At 37.2% G+C, this 17,100-nt stretch overlaps 1 protein-coding gene across 1 annotated transcript in view; it reads left to right on the top strand.

The window, feature by feature from the left end:
* LOC139743998 (protein furry homolog-like) overlaps positions 1 to 17,100 on the top strand; it is a 93,032-nt gene that overhangs the window by 60,368 nt on the left and 15,564 nt on the right. The window contains exons 43-51 of the mRNA XM_071654466.1: positions 571 to 744; positions 2,517 to 2,543; positions 6,143 to 6,208; positions 10,876 to 10,896; positions 12,895 to 13,200; positions 14,025 to 14,204; positions 15,083 to 15,193; positions 15,928 to 16,064; positions 16,540 to 16,811. Of these exons, the coding sequence (XP_071510567.1) occupies positions 571 to 744; positions 2,517 to 2,543; positions 6,143 to 6,208; positions 10,876 to 10,896; positions 12,895 to 13,200; positions 14,025 to 14,204; positions 15,083 to 15,193; positions 15,928 to 16,064; positions 16,540 to 16,811 (1,294 nt within the window). The remainder of the gene's footprint in view (positions 1 to 570; positions 745 to 2,516; positions 2,544 to 6,142; positions 6,209 to 10,875; positions 10,897 to 12,894; positions 13,201 to 14,024; positions 14,205 to 15,082; positions 15,194 to 15,927; positions 16,065 to 16,539; positions 16,812 to 17,100) is intronic.

Genomic DNA, 17,100 nt, shown 5'->3' with positions numbered 1-17,100 from the left:
CAACATTCAGTATCAAAAGAGCCACTTTGACATTCAATTGTTTCTGTGTGCAGTGGCATGGCAGTTACTATTGTCCATTTTAAGAGATACACAGCAATGTAGAAAGATGGAATAAATTGGAATTTTGATGGAATTAAGTAAGTTTGCCTTTCACCAGAGACAGTACCTCATTGTCAAGATTTTACCATCAACAAGAAGCTATGCAGTGATTGTTCAAACACTTTCAGTCTGTGTTGGTGCAAAGTTTATTTAGTCATTAAATAAAAAAATCAGCAGTGTGTATGTCATCATAAGTTGTCAATTTGAGGAGTGTGTATGAGTTAACCCACTGAGGACGGACTGATTTTGCTACAACACGCATTTCCCATAGACACCTGCCCGAGTATACTTGGGACTTGTCCTCAACGGGTTAATTAATCAGCTATCTCCCAATCAATGTTATTGTGTTTTGACTAATAAAGGCAAGATGAGATAACACCTGTTGCACCTTGTGATGTTTGATTCCTTATTTGATCCAATTGGTCGTCGTCCTCCTCATCCTCCTCCTCCTCCTCCTCTCCTTCCTCACAGGGTATCCACTGGCAAGACTCGCTCAACATCCTCAAGGTAGCCGTCTCCAAGTCCTCCTCGCTGGTCAAGCCTCCGACCCACGATGACCGTCACAACAGGGTCGTCTCCCTCGCCCTGGACCAGCGCAAGGAGCTGCCCGGTCGCACCATGGAGTTCACCTTTGACCTTTCCAGGGTAGGTGTCATACAAGTCTCTTTTTTTTTTTCCTTAATAGAACATTTTTTCCAAAGATTCCTTCTGTGTCCTAAAGTACTCAAGTTCATGAATGAGAGCAGAGATGACAGTAAAGTAAAGAGAGCTCTGCAATCTAAGAACGTAGAAAAGTATGGACAGTAATTAGTGACTTTCGGACATGCATTGAGGTCATCATCTTTTCATTTCCCCTTTCGCTCCACAATTTACTTGGAACAATTTTACAAATATGATTTAGCATATAGCTTCAAGTATTGGTGAGCAAGATGGACTTTTTTGACTGAATGTATGATATCTAAAAATGATTTGCGCCAGATTTAATGTTATGTAGCAAAGTCTTCACCTATGAATGCAGTACTGCCCTGGTTGTTGCTTCAACAGGTAGATTGATCATGTGGGTAACACCCAACTTTGAATAGAAGTTTAAATTCCTGTACTGTCTTTACATCCACTTGAGAGGTGTAAATTCTGATATCCTACAGTTTTCTTTAAAATCATGCATGTTCCTTGCATTATATAACAGGACTGTCTATATCCATCATTGTGCGTACCTGTTCATCCCATGTTTGCATTTTGCATATCTAGGCAGAATTCTCGCAACTTTTCAGCTTTAAAATTGTCAGTACCAACAAACACATAAAGATTATTCGAGATGAAGTTGTAATCTGATATATCCATACTATGGATATACATGTACCATAGCATTGGAACGAGTGAGCACCAGGAGAAATGTTGAGAGTTGTGCCATGCAATATATTCCCATGTAGCAATGACTAATCACCCACCACCACAGTGGTGACATTAAATTCCCCCCCCCCCCCGAAAAAAATAAACACACCAACAAACAAACCCCAAAGAGACAAGCAAGCAAACAAAAGAAATTTAAAAAAAGACATTGGAAAACATTGATAGCTGCCTTTACTTGTCATCAACTTTCTTTTTTGGTTTATTGATCATGCTAGAAAGTATCTAAACGTATAAAAGATGCCCAAATGCCATACAAAGGGATGACAACACTATCTCTCACTGTCATATCGTTTCGTGGAAATATCTTGGACTGTTCATATAGTATATTTCTGATCAGTGGTGACAGTGAAAGGTTATTTATGAAACTCCTTTTTTTTCTTTCAGAGAAATCGGGAGCGATGCTCACTAGCTCCCCTCAATTATGAGATATTTCAGACCAGCGATGATGCAATTTATATGTTTGTTTATACGCTCAGTGTTAACTACACAGTAATGGTAGGGTCTCTTGTTTGTGTGTTTGTAGGTTTTGTGCTAATTTCACGTTTGTATGCATCTTTTGTCTCCGATGTCAAACTATCAAGATGGATATTGTTCTGTTAATTTTTTCTGTGACAATTCTTTCTGTTTTTAATGTTTCCCTAGTGTTGTCATTAAAGAACCAGTGAAGTTCATTTGCATTATTGATATAAGTGGGAGCCAATTCGCTATTACCTACAGGTCGAAAGTGCTAGTGCTTAAAATTTGAACATACTATCCCCATCCCACAGTAGAAAAAAAAAAACACACACAAAAAAAAGGAAAACAAAATGAAAACACATCTGATGCTGTAATGAAGATCAGCTATTTACCGTTTTTCCTGACTTCATGTAATTTTTGTGAAGAGAAACTTTGTTGTAAATGCACGGTGATGAGTGGTTGATGAGCCGACCTCCCTACTAACCACTTTCTGTGCATGTGTAATGAGGCAGTCATGACTATTCATGAGATAATCTGTTTGTTCACAACAGGTGGTTGATCCAGAACACACCTCCAGTGTGAGTTTCTATGGTTGTTCTTACTGTATTTCTCACCCATACCAAAAATCAACTACTCTGTTTCCCTGTAGTCTCATTCCTGCGCATTCATGTTTCACTAGTAGTCTTATCTCACAGACCCTAGCCTTTGCACTTGTACATATACCAGCATACATACAAATATTTTGTTGGTGTTTGAAGAAGAGATCACAAGTGGACACATCAGCACAGTAGTACAATTGCTTTACAGTGTAGATGAGTGAAAATACAAGAGTGCATAATGGGTAATCGAACAACAACTTAAAAATCAAGGTATATCAGGTCCAGGTGTATTGGTGTGTGTGCGTTTATGCGAGGTTTAATGTACATGAGGATGTTCATCTGCTTGTCAATTATGTTATCAACACTTTCTGGAATGATAGTATAAAACATGAACTGAAAATATCGCCAATGCAGAAAGGGTGTTAGCTCAATGTTTCCCTGTCAGATAGACTACCACTAAGGCCCGAAGTCATGAAGGTGGTACAAATGAAACCATGGTTTAAACCATGGACAAAAACCATGGAGCACCAAGTGTCGCACGGAATATTTCGTTACGAAATTGGTCATTTCATCGACAAAATGACCGTTTCGTTAACGAAATTATCATGTCGTTATCATGTCGTGGACGAAATGTTCATTTAGTTACAAAATGTTGTCATTTCGTTTCAAAATAATCATTTCATCGACGAAATGACTGATTTCGTAGCGAAACATTCCATGCGACACTTGGCGCTCCATGGTTTTTTGTCCATGGTTTAAACCATGGTTTCGTTTGTACCACCTTCGTGAATTCGGGCCTAAGAGTTTGTGGAGGGATGTGATACAACCTGTGCACATGATCCAGATGATCAAACATTTACAGATTTTAATCATGTTACAAGAAGATCATCGCAATTGCTATATTCAAACTCATACCCAGCACCAAGGTAGAGTGTTACCATAGCAGTAGTGAAGTCAGTAAAATAGATTTACACCTGTCAGGACCAAGTGCATAGATTAGGGTCTGAGTCAGCAGGCTATGTATTCCGACAGTTACTGTCTCTTTGCTTTTGTCACTTTGTACGTTCGTGAATGTGATCTTGTGCCTCTGTCCAGTTCCCATTTCTGTAACCCCAGTGGTAGTCTTCTTGAGCAGTCCCCTTTCCTGGTTTCCCTCTTCCTACATGTTCTCTCATGTCATTGTTTGTGTAGTGGTAAGATATGAGCAAGATTGATGCTATGACTTTGTCTGTGTGACGTAAACAAGTGATGTTAATATGAACGTCTGATGTTTTGTTGTGTCGCATGAGTTAACATTGACACAGTTGTCCAGGATGCTGTATATGCTATATATTTAGCGAGTCAAATTTTTTGCGAATTAGGACGTCTCGACAGTTTTGCGAGTGGTTAAATTTGGAATTGTGGAGTACAGTACTGAATGGAGAAATGTATGCATGCTCGTCGAAATCATGTCGGGATGAGAGTTGATATTTTTGCTTGTTTTTGTATTTGTGAATAGTACCTGATTTGCAAAATTCGCAAAAAAAAAAAATCCTCACAAAATATTCGGCGTATACAGTAATTCTTATGTCTCAATTTTACCCATAAAATGTGATCAAAATATATGATGTTATACGTAAAAGCTGTAAACAAAGCTATAAACAATGTGATCATTATCTCACTTTAAATTTTACATACCTATTGTGACTAGTAACAAAATGAGGATGGCTTTATGATGATGATTATATTTTGATCTTGATAAAAACTGCTAACAACAATTAATAAATAAAACAGACAAAAAAAAAGAGAGAATCTGCTGTTTTAATCAATTTCATGAAAATTAGTAAAATTACATCCATCAGTGGCTCAAGGAAGAAACAAAATCACGTATTTGAGGCACTTTTCTTTTTTTTGGTATAAAAAGATTTGAATTTAGGCATGAGCATGAATTTTTCATCACCAAAATGTAAATTTACCAAATGATAAAGGATAATGTGAAATGTATATTCTAGACATTACCAGAAAATGTAATATCTCACTTTGCCTCAGTTATTCCAGGCCTTGGTCAGATCCTTTTTAAATTACTAAAGAGGAAAGATTGAAAACGCAACTCTTTACGCACAAACTAACACAAAAGTCATGCAGCGCTTGGCATGTAATGACCCCAGTTTTTTTTCTATAAGTTAATGACTGTTCATCATCTAAGTTTTAGATTAAGACTTTTCCTTATGATGAATTCTATTTAAGAATCAGTTTCCATTTATATCATAGTCACATGCAAATAATATCCCAAACAAAATGTTCCCTGTCAGTCCCTTCAAAAAACTGAAAAATTTGCCAAACTTCTCTGAAATTGCTCTGCCTGCATTTTAACTGCGCTCCATTTGTGTCCTAAAATAGATCCTAACGAGAGAGCCTAACCTATAATCTTTTGTAAACTGCCCTCATCAATGTTCGTTTAAAAAAAGAAAGAAATGTTGTATTTGAGCCAAGCTTGTGTTTGACTCTACCACAGAGATGTATATCAGTGCAATCGATGTGTTTGTTGTCGAGGTATAACATATGATCAGTTCGGGTGTGTAGTCATTACACAGTCACTGCTCTCATAATTTTGACACATTCATAACATGTTGTACTACTAAAGTCTGCACTTATATGTTATACACACACAAACATATATCATATGTATATTTGTATCACACATTTCATTGTAATCTGTGGTAATTGTAGGATGTATAACTACACTTTGATATCTTGTATAGAATTGTGTATATGTGCTAGTATGTTTTGAATGAATTATTATGAACTTGAAAGTTCAATTTACACTGGATTTTTGTAAAATTTGAAGAAGTAGGCATGTGATCCATAACATTGGTCCTTTAGCATAATTTTGCGAATCGTCAGCATGATACATAAAAAAGATGGCTTCAGTGGATTTGCATTGAACAAAACAATTGAAATGAAAATGTTCATGTTTTGTAGGAAGAAATTGCTGTATGCAGGGCTCGACACTAACGGTGGCCCGGGGCCACCAAAAATGAAAGTCGGGCCACCAAATTTAAAAAAAGGGCAAATTTGGTGGCCCGCCTCGGGCCACCACAATCTTTTGAAAAGTATGTCAATAAATTTGTAACTTTTTGCGCCGGAAATTAGCAGTTAAATTTGTTTAAAGGATGGATGAAAAGGACTGAATGAGTGCCTGAGAGTGAGTGTTGCAAGTTTGTTGAAGTTTAATTTATGAGTAGATATGTCCAACTTCTAATTCTTACTATCATAAAACTTAAATATTTGACTCATTAAAAAAAATCAGGACTTTTAATGTTTTTTATTGTTGTTTTTTTTTCGGGACACCAAATTTTTCTCTCGGGCCACCAAAAATTTGAAATTTAGGATTTTGGTGGCCCCATCGGGCCACCAAACAAAAAAGTTAGTGTCGAGCCATGCTGTATGGATATCGTATGAAAAGAATTGTTTTCTTCATCCCATACCCCTTTCAGCCCAGACAGGATTAATGTTAATGATATCAATGATGCCATTATACTAGTAGGAGATTAACACTCTATGATTTGATTTGATTTGATTTGTTTTGCATGCCTTAGAGTTTGCCTGAAACCCACCTCCTTGGTGCAATGCTGAAAAAGGAGCACTCATCCTCTGCCATATTGGTATCTTATCTCACTTATCATTTTCATAAAATGGGAGTTCCCCCATCTATTTTTAGTCTCTTTGTAGCCACCTCACATCAGGCGTGCACCGCCATGTTGTGAATAAATAGTCTGCCGTGCTGTCTCGCACAATCTTTGCTGTGTAGTTCAACATCATCAATTTTACATTCGCACTGCATTTCACGTCTGGTAGCAGGTGTTACATGCGGGAGAAGTCTTTTGCTCTTTTACATATATCTTAAGAGATTTTGAAATGACTAGTCCTTGCACTCATACACTTTATTTGCATAGCATTTATCTTCAGTGATAGGAGTATTTGAAAATTAAATCTTTAAATGAGTTTCATAGTCTCATGAAAGTTATTACTCTTCTTATACCAAACAACAACCTAATGTTTCTTATTGAACATTCATTTGGAAAGTAATGGATAACAATATGGAATAACTAAATGTTTTGCTGTACATATAGTGTCACATAAGTGGATCAGCTTTGAAGTTTGACTGTTAAAAACTGGTGTTCTGTGGGGGAAGCTGCTTATTTGAGCTCATATTACAGAGAATTCATCTAAGTACATATTGCCCACCTTCAAGAAATACTGAAGATCTGCCATTTGCATTTTCAAATAAACAGAAGTGTGAAAACAAGAAAATCTTCACTGAATGTGCAAGGCATGTAGCTGTTTATTGTGGGAGATCTGAAGCGCATCTAGTTTTAATAATGGAATTCACGTATTGTCAACTTTGCAACAGAAGGGCAGTAATTATGTTCCTGTGTCTCTCAGTTAATTCTTTCTGCATCTTATCTGAGTAAATGCTTGGATTATCTTATCATACACATTTTGTGCCATGCTTTTCTTTGCTGTAGATGTAAAGTTCAGTGATAAATGTGACCAGAATAACTGCTGCTTTTCTGCTTCATTCCATTTTCTTTAAATTTCGAGGTGTTGGGGAAAACATAATCCTTATAGGGGCAGAGGAAATTAATGAGTATTTTTAACAATGCATTACACTTCATAATACTCATGATACAGAGGTATAATGCCTAGCCTCAACTCATGTTGCCATGGTGACAGCAAGCTAAAGCCTTCTTTTCTCAAGGATATCATATAAAAACATTCTGATAGAGAGACCAAAAGGCTGATAGAGTGCATTTTGATGTTAGGTATTTCATAGAAGTAGTCCATTTACCAAATGGTGATTTTTTTTTTCCCAATGCAGTGAAAGCCACAAGTGATAGATGATTTATTACAACAACAAAAATGAAGAGGAAGCAAACCAGTAAAAAGAAAAAAAAGAAAATGGAGGTTGGCATGGTGGGCATACAAACTACTACTGCTGTCCCTCTTTCTTGCTTATTTTGTATTCCATCCATATCAATGTACTTGGCTAATCTTTAGCCAGAAATAGTGCAATCCATATTCCTAGTTGTCAGAGATATCTTTCGAAGGAAATTATGTTTGAAGACAAAAAAAAAAAAGTTCTATAAAAATTAAATAATTCATTATTTTATTTAAAAATTATTAAAGGGCAGGCAAAAAAAAAAGCAAACAAACAAACAAAAATCAAAGAAAGTATGAGTCTGAAATGGAAGGTGGTAGAAAATTTGTGACCATCTGAGTGACAGTAACACCCAGACAGTGACAGAGTGACAATAAGTCACCTGACTGGCTATGCCCCAAGTTTGTCTTTCAATTGCACCTGGCAAAGAAAATCAGTGTCAACTGGATTCCAACGTCTGAACATGTGTGGATTCATAGAGAGAATTATTTCTATAAAGAAAATATGTAAATTTAAAAGATGGAAAGCAAAGGAGAAAGCTCACGAGAAATTTGTAGTTATAATGAGCATCGATGTCAGTGTCACATGATTAAGATGCCCTCTCTAAAATACCGTCAGGACGCCATACTTGGTGAGTCACCGAGGATTAAGAGGAGGCTCTTTATAATACTTTCATCTTTCCATTCCAATCTTCACTGTGCTATTGCTGTCATTTCTGTGCTTGTGTTCAACATCAAAGTGTCTCTGAGCTAAATGAATTTATATAAAATCAAGCTGGGGGTCAAATGATTTATCACAAGTCATGGAACGTTGAGAACAAGCCTCGCAATAGGAAAACTAAGTTTGGCTTTGCAAATCAAAATGTTATCATTATGTCTTGTCCTTTTGATGGGAGAGGGTGATATGCTTTCATATGGTAAAGGTCAAATCTTGAAAGTACATTTACTCTCATAACCTATCTCGTCTGTATCTGCCATATTTCCTACACATGAATGTATGCATTGCTTCCATGTGACATACACAAATGTGGGCTTCAATTTTATTCCTTCATTTACTATATTTCTACTATCTATTCAAAAGTGTGTTACAACTGTCACTTGCTATGATCCGTCATCGTATGTACATTTATATATATTTGTGAAGAGTACTTAACCACTTTTCTCTGTCTTGATTTCACAGAGCTAAATGATAACAATTTTTTTTTTTAGTTTGCAAATTAATTATAGAACATCCCCATAATGATGCTCCATGGAAGGTTTATATAATTCCATCTTAAAAAACAACTATATGTTTTTTAGATATCAAATTCCTATCTTCATGTACAACAAGCATATATATTTGTGTGATATCTCCTTGGTGTAACACAATACTTTAAGATTTGATAAGAGGAGTCATTGTTCACTCACGTTTCTTTACATACAATCAGATGTATAGAGACTGTTTCCTAGTCTAATGTAGGCTTCATTTCTGTGTTGTTTTTTTTTCAAAGAGAAGAACATGTAACACTCTTGCATCTGCTGCTACAGTAGCTAGTGTATGATGATTGGATGATTAGGGATTGGTTGCTAGGAGACAGTGCATGATGGCCATCCCTTTCTTCATTAGTGATGTAGTCTTCAGACAAGGCTTGTATGCATCTCTTCTTAAACTGCCAACATCTAGCCATCTGATTTCTGAAGTCTTTCTTGTGGATCTATACGTCTGTTGGTTCTGACAAAACTGCATCATTTCATGAATTGCTTTGGTTAGATGTAGCAACAGGAGAAGAGGAGAAAATCGCAAGATTTGCTTCTTTTCTGCTTTTTACATACCTGAGTATCTATGTCACTTAATAGAATATGATGTGATGAATTTAGGTCAATACATTTCCAACAAATTTTAAACTTCATTTGAACCTTTATTAACATTGCAATGATGTTGCAAGGGAATGTAAACAAAATCTGAAATATTTCTGAATGTTGGTATTTGAAGACAATCCACTTAATACCCAATTACTCATTACAAGGTGGATATCATATAAATATCATTTCTCAAGTGTACACAAAAATTCCCACTTTTCTTGAGGCTAGAACGCATGAAGAAAGAGAGGGGGTGGGAGATGGGAGGGGCAAAAGACACCACAGCATAGTACTAGTACTGCAGGCCAATTCAAATTAATCATTCGCAAGATGCTTCGTGATCCTATTTTATGGATATAATTCTAGAAAGCATATTTGTTTTGTTGTATTTCCATGCTTTAATTAGCCCAAATTTTAATTAACTTTATTTAGTCAACTACTTTAGATTTAATTTAACTACTTTAGATTTAATTAGCCCAAATTATACATCTTGTACCTGTTACATGAAAGAGAATAGGTTTCATTTGTATAGTATAAAAATGCATCATAACACAATTTGAGCTTTCCTGCTTTCCTGCATGTTGTCTAGTCCCTTTCTCCTATTGTCATGTTTGTATGCATGATTTGATGGAATTAGGATTAGGATTAGGCTTTGACTGCTTTAATCCTTCAGCTCTCTGTGATATGTATGTTTCCTGCCTGGTATGCTGTAATGTTTATTGTAGTTACTGCTATTCATTTTTTGTATAGTAGCATCATTTGTTGTGTGAGAGTAGTAACTGGCCTAATGCATCTGACTAAATTCCTGATACACACGAGTCATTTGCTCCACATTTTTCTCAAGGATGGAAAAGAAACTATTTTCTACTCATCAGGGCAAGATGTTCATTATTTGTTTTGCAAAGCACAGACAAAGGAGGTTTTAGGGATTGATATTTTGCCTGAAAGAGGTTGACGTAGCTCAGTTTGCAGAATTTAATGTATAAAGTAGGACAAATTATTTATTAGATGGTCATTGTCATGGTCAAGATGATGTTTCCTTTGAGAATTAATGTCTAGGTAAATTCTGTGCTGTAATACAAAAATTGTCAACAGATAACTGTATGAATTAAACATCCGCTGGAATTCTGATGCATTGTGTTTTAGGAATGATATTTGTAGAGAAAAGAAAAGAATGTGTTCTATGAAGAACCTCTCTTTCCTCTAGTCAGTTTTCACTTTACAGGTTTGAAAATGGGTATATATATATATATATATGTATATAATCACTGAACAGTGAAAGTGGATTGTTGTGAATTAACACAGTCTAGGTTGTCTGTTACTAATACCAGATATTGCTAAATGTGTAATCCCTTTGTAAGTGGTCTAAACCCTTCCCAGAGTGCTGTACTGTCTCGTGGGTTTGTATACTTGGTTAATCTAACAGTGACATGATAATATGACATGTGGTACTTTGTAGTGAAGGTGCCCCTGTTCTTGAGTTGTTCTATCTGATGTTCATTTGTTTTGTATCTTTTTTTTTTTGTGTTGATGTTCTCACATTGTTTTGCAGACACGATCAGCCAAGGATAAGGTGACTGACACACATTCTTTCAGAAAACATCAATTCAAAGTTCTTCGACCCCCCTTTTACCCTTGTTATTTATTCTTCTTTCTTCTTGGAAACTTATACAATTGTACATGTAGCATGCTGCTGAATTCTTCACTTGTTGTGCTCTTTTGTATCTAGACTTCTGCCATAGAAGGCCAAAAAATTGCCATGTAGTTTTGTCATGACTTTCTTCTTTTTTTTTGGTTTTTTTTGTTATGAAGAAATCTAAAACCTGTGTCTTTGTGTTCACAGGCTGTAGTGTATTGAGACATGTAGCGTAAATTTTCTCCAATAGCAGAAATATTCTGTTTAGCGTGACAACATTACGCATGTGCCATTTCTTCCTGTGTAAAAAAATGTATGTCAAACAATCTTTTGCGAGTTCATACTAACATGCAAAATAATCGTCTTTATGCCCTGGTTTGAAGGGGAAAAATCATAGAAATGTTTAATTTGTTTTATCATTCATTGTTGAATTTACACTTGATGTTCATTTTTTTTTAAGGCAATATGTTGTGAGGCTCATATTTGTTATGCTTTTTTTTAAAAAGAAAATTGTCTTACGATGTCTGTTTCTTGTTGCGGAAATCGGTTCTAATGGATGTTTTTTCTGAAGAAAATGCTAATTTATTGTGATGGCAATATAACATATTGTGTCTTTCCTGATTACTGTTGCGCCATGTACCAACTTTATGTTGTTCAAAAAAGCAGTGCAAATCAACAACACACTAGTGCGACAATTGTTCCTTCACAGAGTGTCAAAAGATATAACCGTAAATTCAAATGCTAACACTCAAAGGTAAAAAAAAAAAAAAAAATAGCTCCGTGCATCATCAAGAAATGTACCTCATAGAGGTGACTGTAGAATAGTGTACGATTGTTGTAAGTAAGCAGAGTGTCCTTGCCGATTACCTTCTTTCACATTGCTCCTGGTCAACTATTTACAGGAATATGAAAATACCATCATATAACCTACTCTGTTGAGCCTCTCTAAGCTTCCTAACCCCAATGTTTGCTGTGTTCTGTCACATTTGTACTCATACACAGTGTTGCTGTGTTTTTGGAGGTTATTTCATTGTGTGTTTGTGTGTGCTTAATTTTGAAAGCAAAGTGTGGCGTTTTCTACCTTTAACCATCGTTTGTTGCTTTTTTCTCAAAAATTGCATTGCAGTGTCTAACATTGTAGAGGAGACGTTGTCTCCAGTACACCACTGTAGCTTGCACCGATAGTTAGCACAGTTTGATTCCATTTCACTGACTGTGACTTTCTTCTCAAAGCTTGGTGGTGGATATTTCCTTGTTTTTACTCTATATCGCTACAATTATTGGTAGATCATCTTTTCAACTACAGTCTTCCTCAACTTGATTGTTTCTAGACAATAGGAAATTGAATGTTTTCAGAGCTGAAAGAATTTGGAATACAAGTACTCAGGTGTACATATTGCTTTACAATGCAAAAGCAAAGTTTTAGCATTTTAAAAATGATTATCATTAACTGCAGTATTTGCTCTTTCTAAATGCCAGTGCTTTTTTTTCATTTTTCATAATGTGGAAAAATAGAGTTACTCATTAATACAATACAGTAACTTTCTGGCCAACTAGCATTAGTATTTAAATTTGAATTAATGTTTCTCATATGCTGCAGTGGTTTTTGGAGTGTTTGTGAAAAGCTCTGACTACATTGACATTACATTTCAAATGAACTGTGAATGAAGTAGCAATAGTATCTGAAGGAAATAAAGAAATATATGTTTTGAAGAGTAGGAATGCAAAAAGTTGACACTACCAAAAGCTGCCTCTACAAAAAAACCCAGCATGCATTATAAAGACATATGCTCTGCAATAGTTTAGAATAACAAAAATATTGTATTTTCAAAGACACTGTATAATTTGAGGTATTAGGATATTATTAGTATCACTCTTCTGTATCTTGAATAGTGTAATGAATGTCAGTTTCAATCCTTCCTTTGAAACCCTTAGACACCAATCATACGACGCAAGTATCCGTCGATGAACACCATCACTACCTCGTTCAGTGATGAATCGGCGGCGAGTACTCTGAGCAGCGATGACAGTAGCATGAGCACGGAACCCACGGACATCTCGCAGCTGGGCCCCGGCGGCAGCATTCTCTCCACCTCCTCTGCGACCGTCAACGCGGCCAAGCAGAACATCGTACCGTCGGCCTGGCGGAAGCCCCAGCAGTCGCAACGCCGCACCCGCGAGAGGATGGTGTCAGTGCTGAAGGGGCTGGGCCAGAACATTGGGCTTCCCCGGAGTCCCTCAGTGAGTATCATCCCAACCTCACCCTCTTTCTGCTTCTCTTTGCTTGCACATTTATAGGGGAATTCTGGACCAGTTAAAGTTAGTCTGAAAAGAAAGAGTAAGATATGATGAGCACAACATTGAAAATTTGGTTGAAGTTGGATTGAAAGTAAGGAAGTTATGAAATTTCAACATTTGCTCATTTGCAAAACAGTTTCTGAACAGTTGATATGAATAAGTAAATTGGTTAGCAGATGTTGTCATTACGTCACAATTTTCCATCGATCACGTGAAACGAAACTGACCAGAATTCAACTCTTCTGCTCTAAAAGTATAAAACATAGTGTTATTCCAGGTTGAATATCTTCTAACTAATGATCATTCAGATGTGTCAGGATTTGAGACTGGGGCATGATTGCATTTGAATGAAATACTCTAAATGCCACTTTTATGTACAAACTGTATGGCAAGTTGGGAGAGGATAACATCATCAAGTTCCCATTTGGACATACATATTGACTGTTCAAGAACTGCTTCTTGAAAATTAGTGAAACTTCACAACTTCCTCAACTTTCATCCAGTTTTGATAAAGATCTTTATTGTTGGGCTCAGAAAATGTAACTCTTTCTTTTCAGACTAACTTTCAACTGGTCTGGAAATCCCCTTTAATTTCAAGCATCCGGGATAAAGCTGACTGTGGAAGATTTAGTAGTACTATGATTTTTATGTTTTAATTATCATCTGCAGATATTTTGCAACCCTGTTTTGATAGAGACAATATGGTTCATGTGTACACACGTCCGTTGATGCAACCAACAATTTCTCAATTTTGACAACGCCTACAGGTCATCTTTAGCTCCACCAGTGACATCGCCAACGAACGTCAGAACAGCGTATGCTCATCCAGTGAGTCCACCTCCCTGGTGGACTCGATGAACCCTGATGGGAGTAAGGCGGAGGAGAGCGGCGACATCCCCACCCTCAAGGAATTCGACTTCCTGGAGGGAGAGGATGTGGACAGAGAGGTACGGTTGGAATCAGTTTCCTACTTTGAGTGGACTGTCAGAACGAAAAAGGCACAATGATAATAATCAATGATATTTGTGTAGAGGTTAATACAGGTGTTTCTGAGCACATTTATACAAAACAGAAAAGTTGAATCAAGATACAGAATATAGTGTTGAACATTGTGATATGTATAGCAAAAAAGAGAAAATGCTATGATTGATTGAATAAGTAACTTTGGGCATTGATATAAATTTGTCTGCACTTTGAGTGCTCTGAATGCGAAAGGGGAGTTTGTTCCAAAGAATGGAGCTATGATAAGGAAAACCCTATCACCATTATGTGTACAAGTGCGAGGACCACATGATAATTGCAGAGTAGAGGAAGGACAGACAGATCAGATCAAAGTAGAGGAGTGGAGAGAATCAAGTCTTAGATGAGAAATTATTCTTTGAGAACAATTTATTGAGATTCTTCTGGCTATTGATTTCCATCCGTCTTCCATCTTCACCTGAAAAGCCTACAAATTGCCTTTTCCCTGGTAATGATCAAGCCACTATTTAGCATTCACCATATTTCTCAATTGTTGCGTGGTGGGTACACTCCAAACTAATGGCATATAATATTAAAACAGTGTGTAATCTCCATGTGAATTTTGTTAGTGAACTTGCAAAACTTGAACAAACTAACGTAGATGAGATCTAAGCTATGGAGGTGCCATGTTCTGCTAACTTTTAAGTTTGGTATGAATTCTTCAGACAAAGCCAGATGTTGCGCTAAGGGCACTAATAAAGAGAAAAAGATTTGTGCGAAAGATTGTTTTCATTCATGCACGATTGAGTATCTGACATGAAGTCTTGTGATATCTGATTGTACTGATTGATTGATTTCTATGCAGGATGGCAAAGGATTCAACTGGTACGACAGTCGACACTCCCTGGAAGACATCGACTCCAACAGTGTCGTGCTGCCAGACCACGAGGAATCCAAGTATTCCTCCGAAGATGAGGTAAAGATGTTATCAGTGATGGTGGTGGTAGTGATTGATGGTGGAGGGGGCTACCTACTGTACAGCCAAGAATGTGGGAGCTTGGTGTCTATCGTACCATCAGAGCAATTTATGCTTTCAAGAGATATGTACTGTATACGGCATATGTTTAGCAAGTCTATTGTGAATTGTGACGTCCCCACAATTTCACGAGTGGGTAATATGAAAATCACGATCTTTTGGTAAAGTAATGAATGGAGAAATGTACATGTGCACTTTGCATTCATGTTGTGATCAGAGTAAATTCTATCACATGTGGTTACATTTGCGAATAGCACCTATCTAACAAAATTCAGGAAAATGAAAGCCTTGCAAAATATATGGCATAAACAGTAGTTGTTCAAAATGTGATTAGCTATCTGCAATAGTTCTCTAAACATAAGATAGTCGCACCATGGTCAGCAGGTGTCTTGTTAAGCTGTAAAGATATATGAACCAGAAACATTGGAAGGAGAAAACAGTTTCAGTTAAGAATGTACTTTTATCGAGCATAAAACATACAATGAAATTTATATAGCCCATGTTGTTTTGCATGATTAATGCATTTACTCTTTTTTTTTTCTTTTTACCAGTCATCATATTCTCCATGAAGAAGTCAATCAGAATAGATAGATGCATGGTTTCTTGGTATCCGTACCACATTGCTGGTATCATAGTTCAGCATCTTTCCTACTCTTGATTCTTTTGCTACACAGAATAGTATATCTGGAGCGGACGACAACACCCTGAGCCTGGAGAAGAGCAGGATCTATTCCGGTATGCAGCGAGAGTACTCCATGCAATCAGCAGGGAGCGGCCTCATCAGACGCACCCCCTCCGGATCTATCTCCAGGTGCCTGCCTCAGTGGTCCTGATGAAACCATTGGCTCATTCATTGCCTGCCTTGTTATAGTGCCTTGTCTGGGGGTTATTTATGGTGTTGAATATTTTCCTGGGAACAAATATAACATGAGGTATACATGTAGGCTCAAATCACCACGATTGTTGAAATTTGTTATAACTTCCAGAGCTGAAGAGCAAGGAATGAAGTGCAGCCCAAACAGATAAACATGCCTTATATCAATGAGCTTCAGTCCTCCCATATGAATGGTGGATCTCTCAGACAAACCGTGTGCTCTTCCATCAGTAGGGCCTCAATTCCTTTGACTTTGGCTAGTATTATTTGGTGACCTAAACTTATCAGAACTATCATAAGATGTATGACTATAAATCATTTGACCAATATTCCTCTGTCAATCCATCTATTCATCATCCATCCATCCATTATTTATCCATCCATCTATCTACCCATCCATCCATCCCTGCAGTGGAGAGAGTGAACTGGACAGCCTCTCGTCACCAATGTCCAACGCTCCGGCCGCCAACTCCTCCTTCATCTACATTCCTGTGGACGAGGTGGAGGAGGCGTGGCAGACCCATGTGGACGCCGTCATGGTGGATAATAGTGGGCGCTCTGCGGTCAACACCTTCCACATCTTTACCCAGTTCTACAAGGTCATGCAGCAGCGCTTCTGCAACCTCACGCGGGAGGCGTGCAATTACCTCGGCGACCGCATGCGGAGCATCGCCCTGCAATTCCATATCCTTGTCAGACAACAGTGTAAAGATAAAAGTGCTAGTTACTAATACGAGAAAGCAGTAATCACACTAGAATCAATCCTTTAATAGTACTGCATAAATTACATCATGCTGTATAGAATAAACAACAATGCTTTGAGAATTGTCTCGCATCTGCCCATCAACTTTCCTATCCCCCTTTCCTGTTTTCCCTTTTCCTACGGACATTCTCTGTACCTGTAAAACTGTTGTTGCAGTTTTCATCACATCGTTGTCATTTCAGAAAAATACTGTCAAAAGCATTCCCTCTT

Source organism: Diadema antillarum, unplaced genomic scaffold (genome assembly GCF_040938485.1).
Source record: "Diadema antillarum isolate AM-2024a unplaced genomic scaffold, OU_Dant_1.0 seq00001126_RagTag, whole genome shotgun sequence".
In the NCBI taxonomy this organism is placed as follows: Eukaryota; Metazoa; Echinodermata; class Echinoidea; order Diadematoida; family Diadematidae; genus Diadema; species Diadema antillarum.
This window is presented reverse-complemented; position numbering and strand designations above follow the sequence as displayed.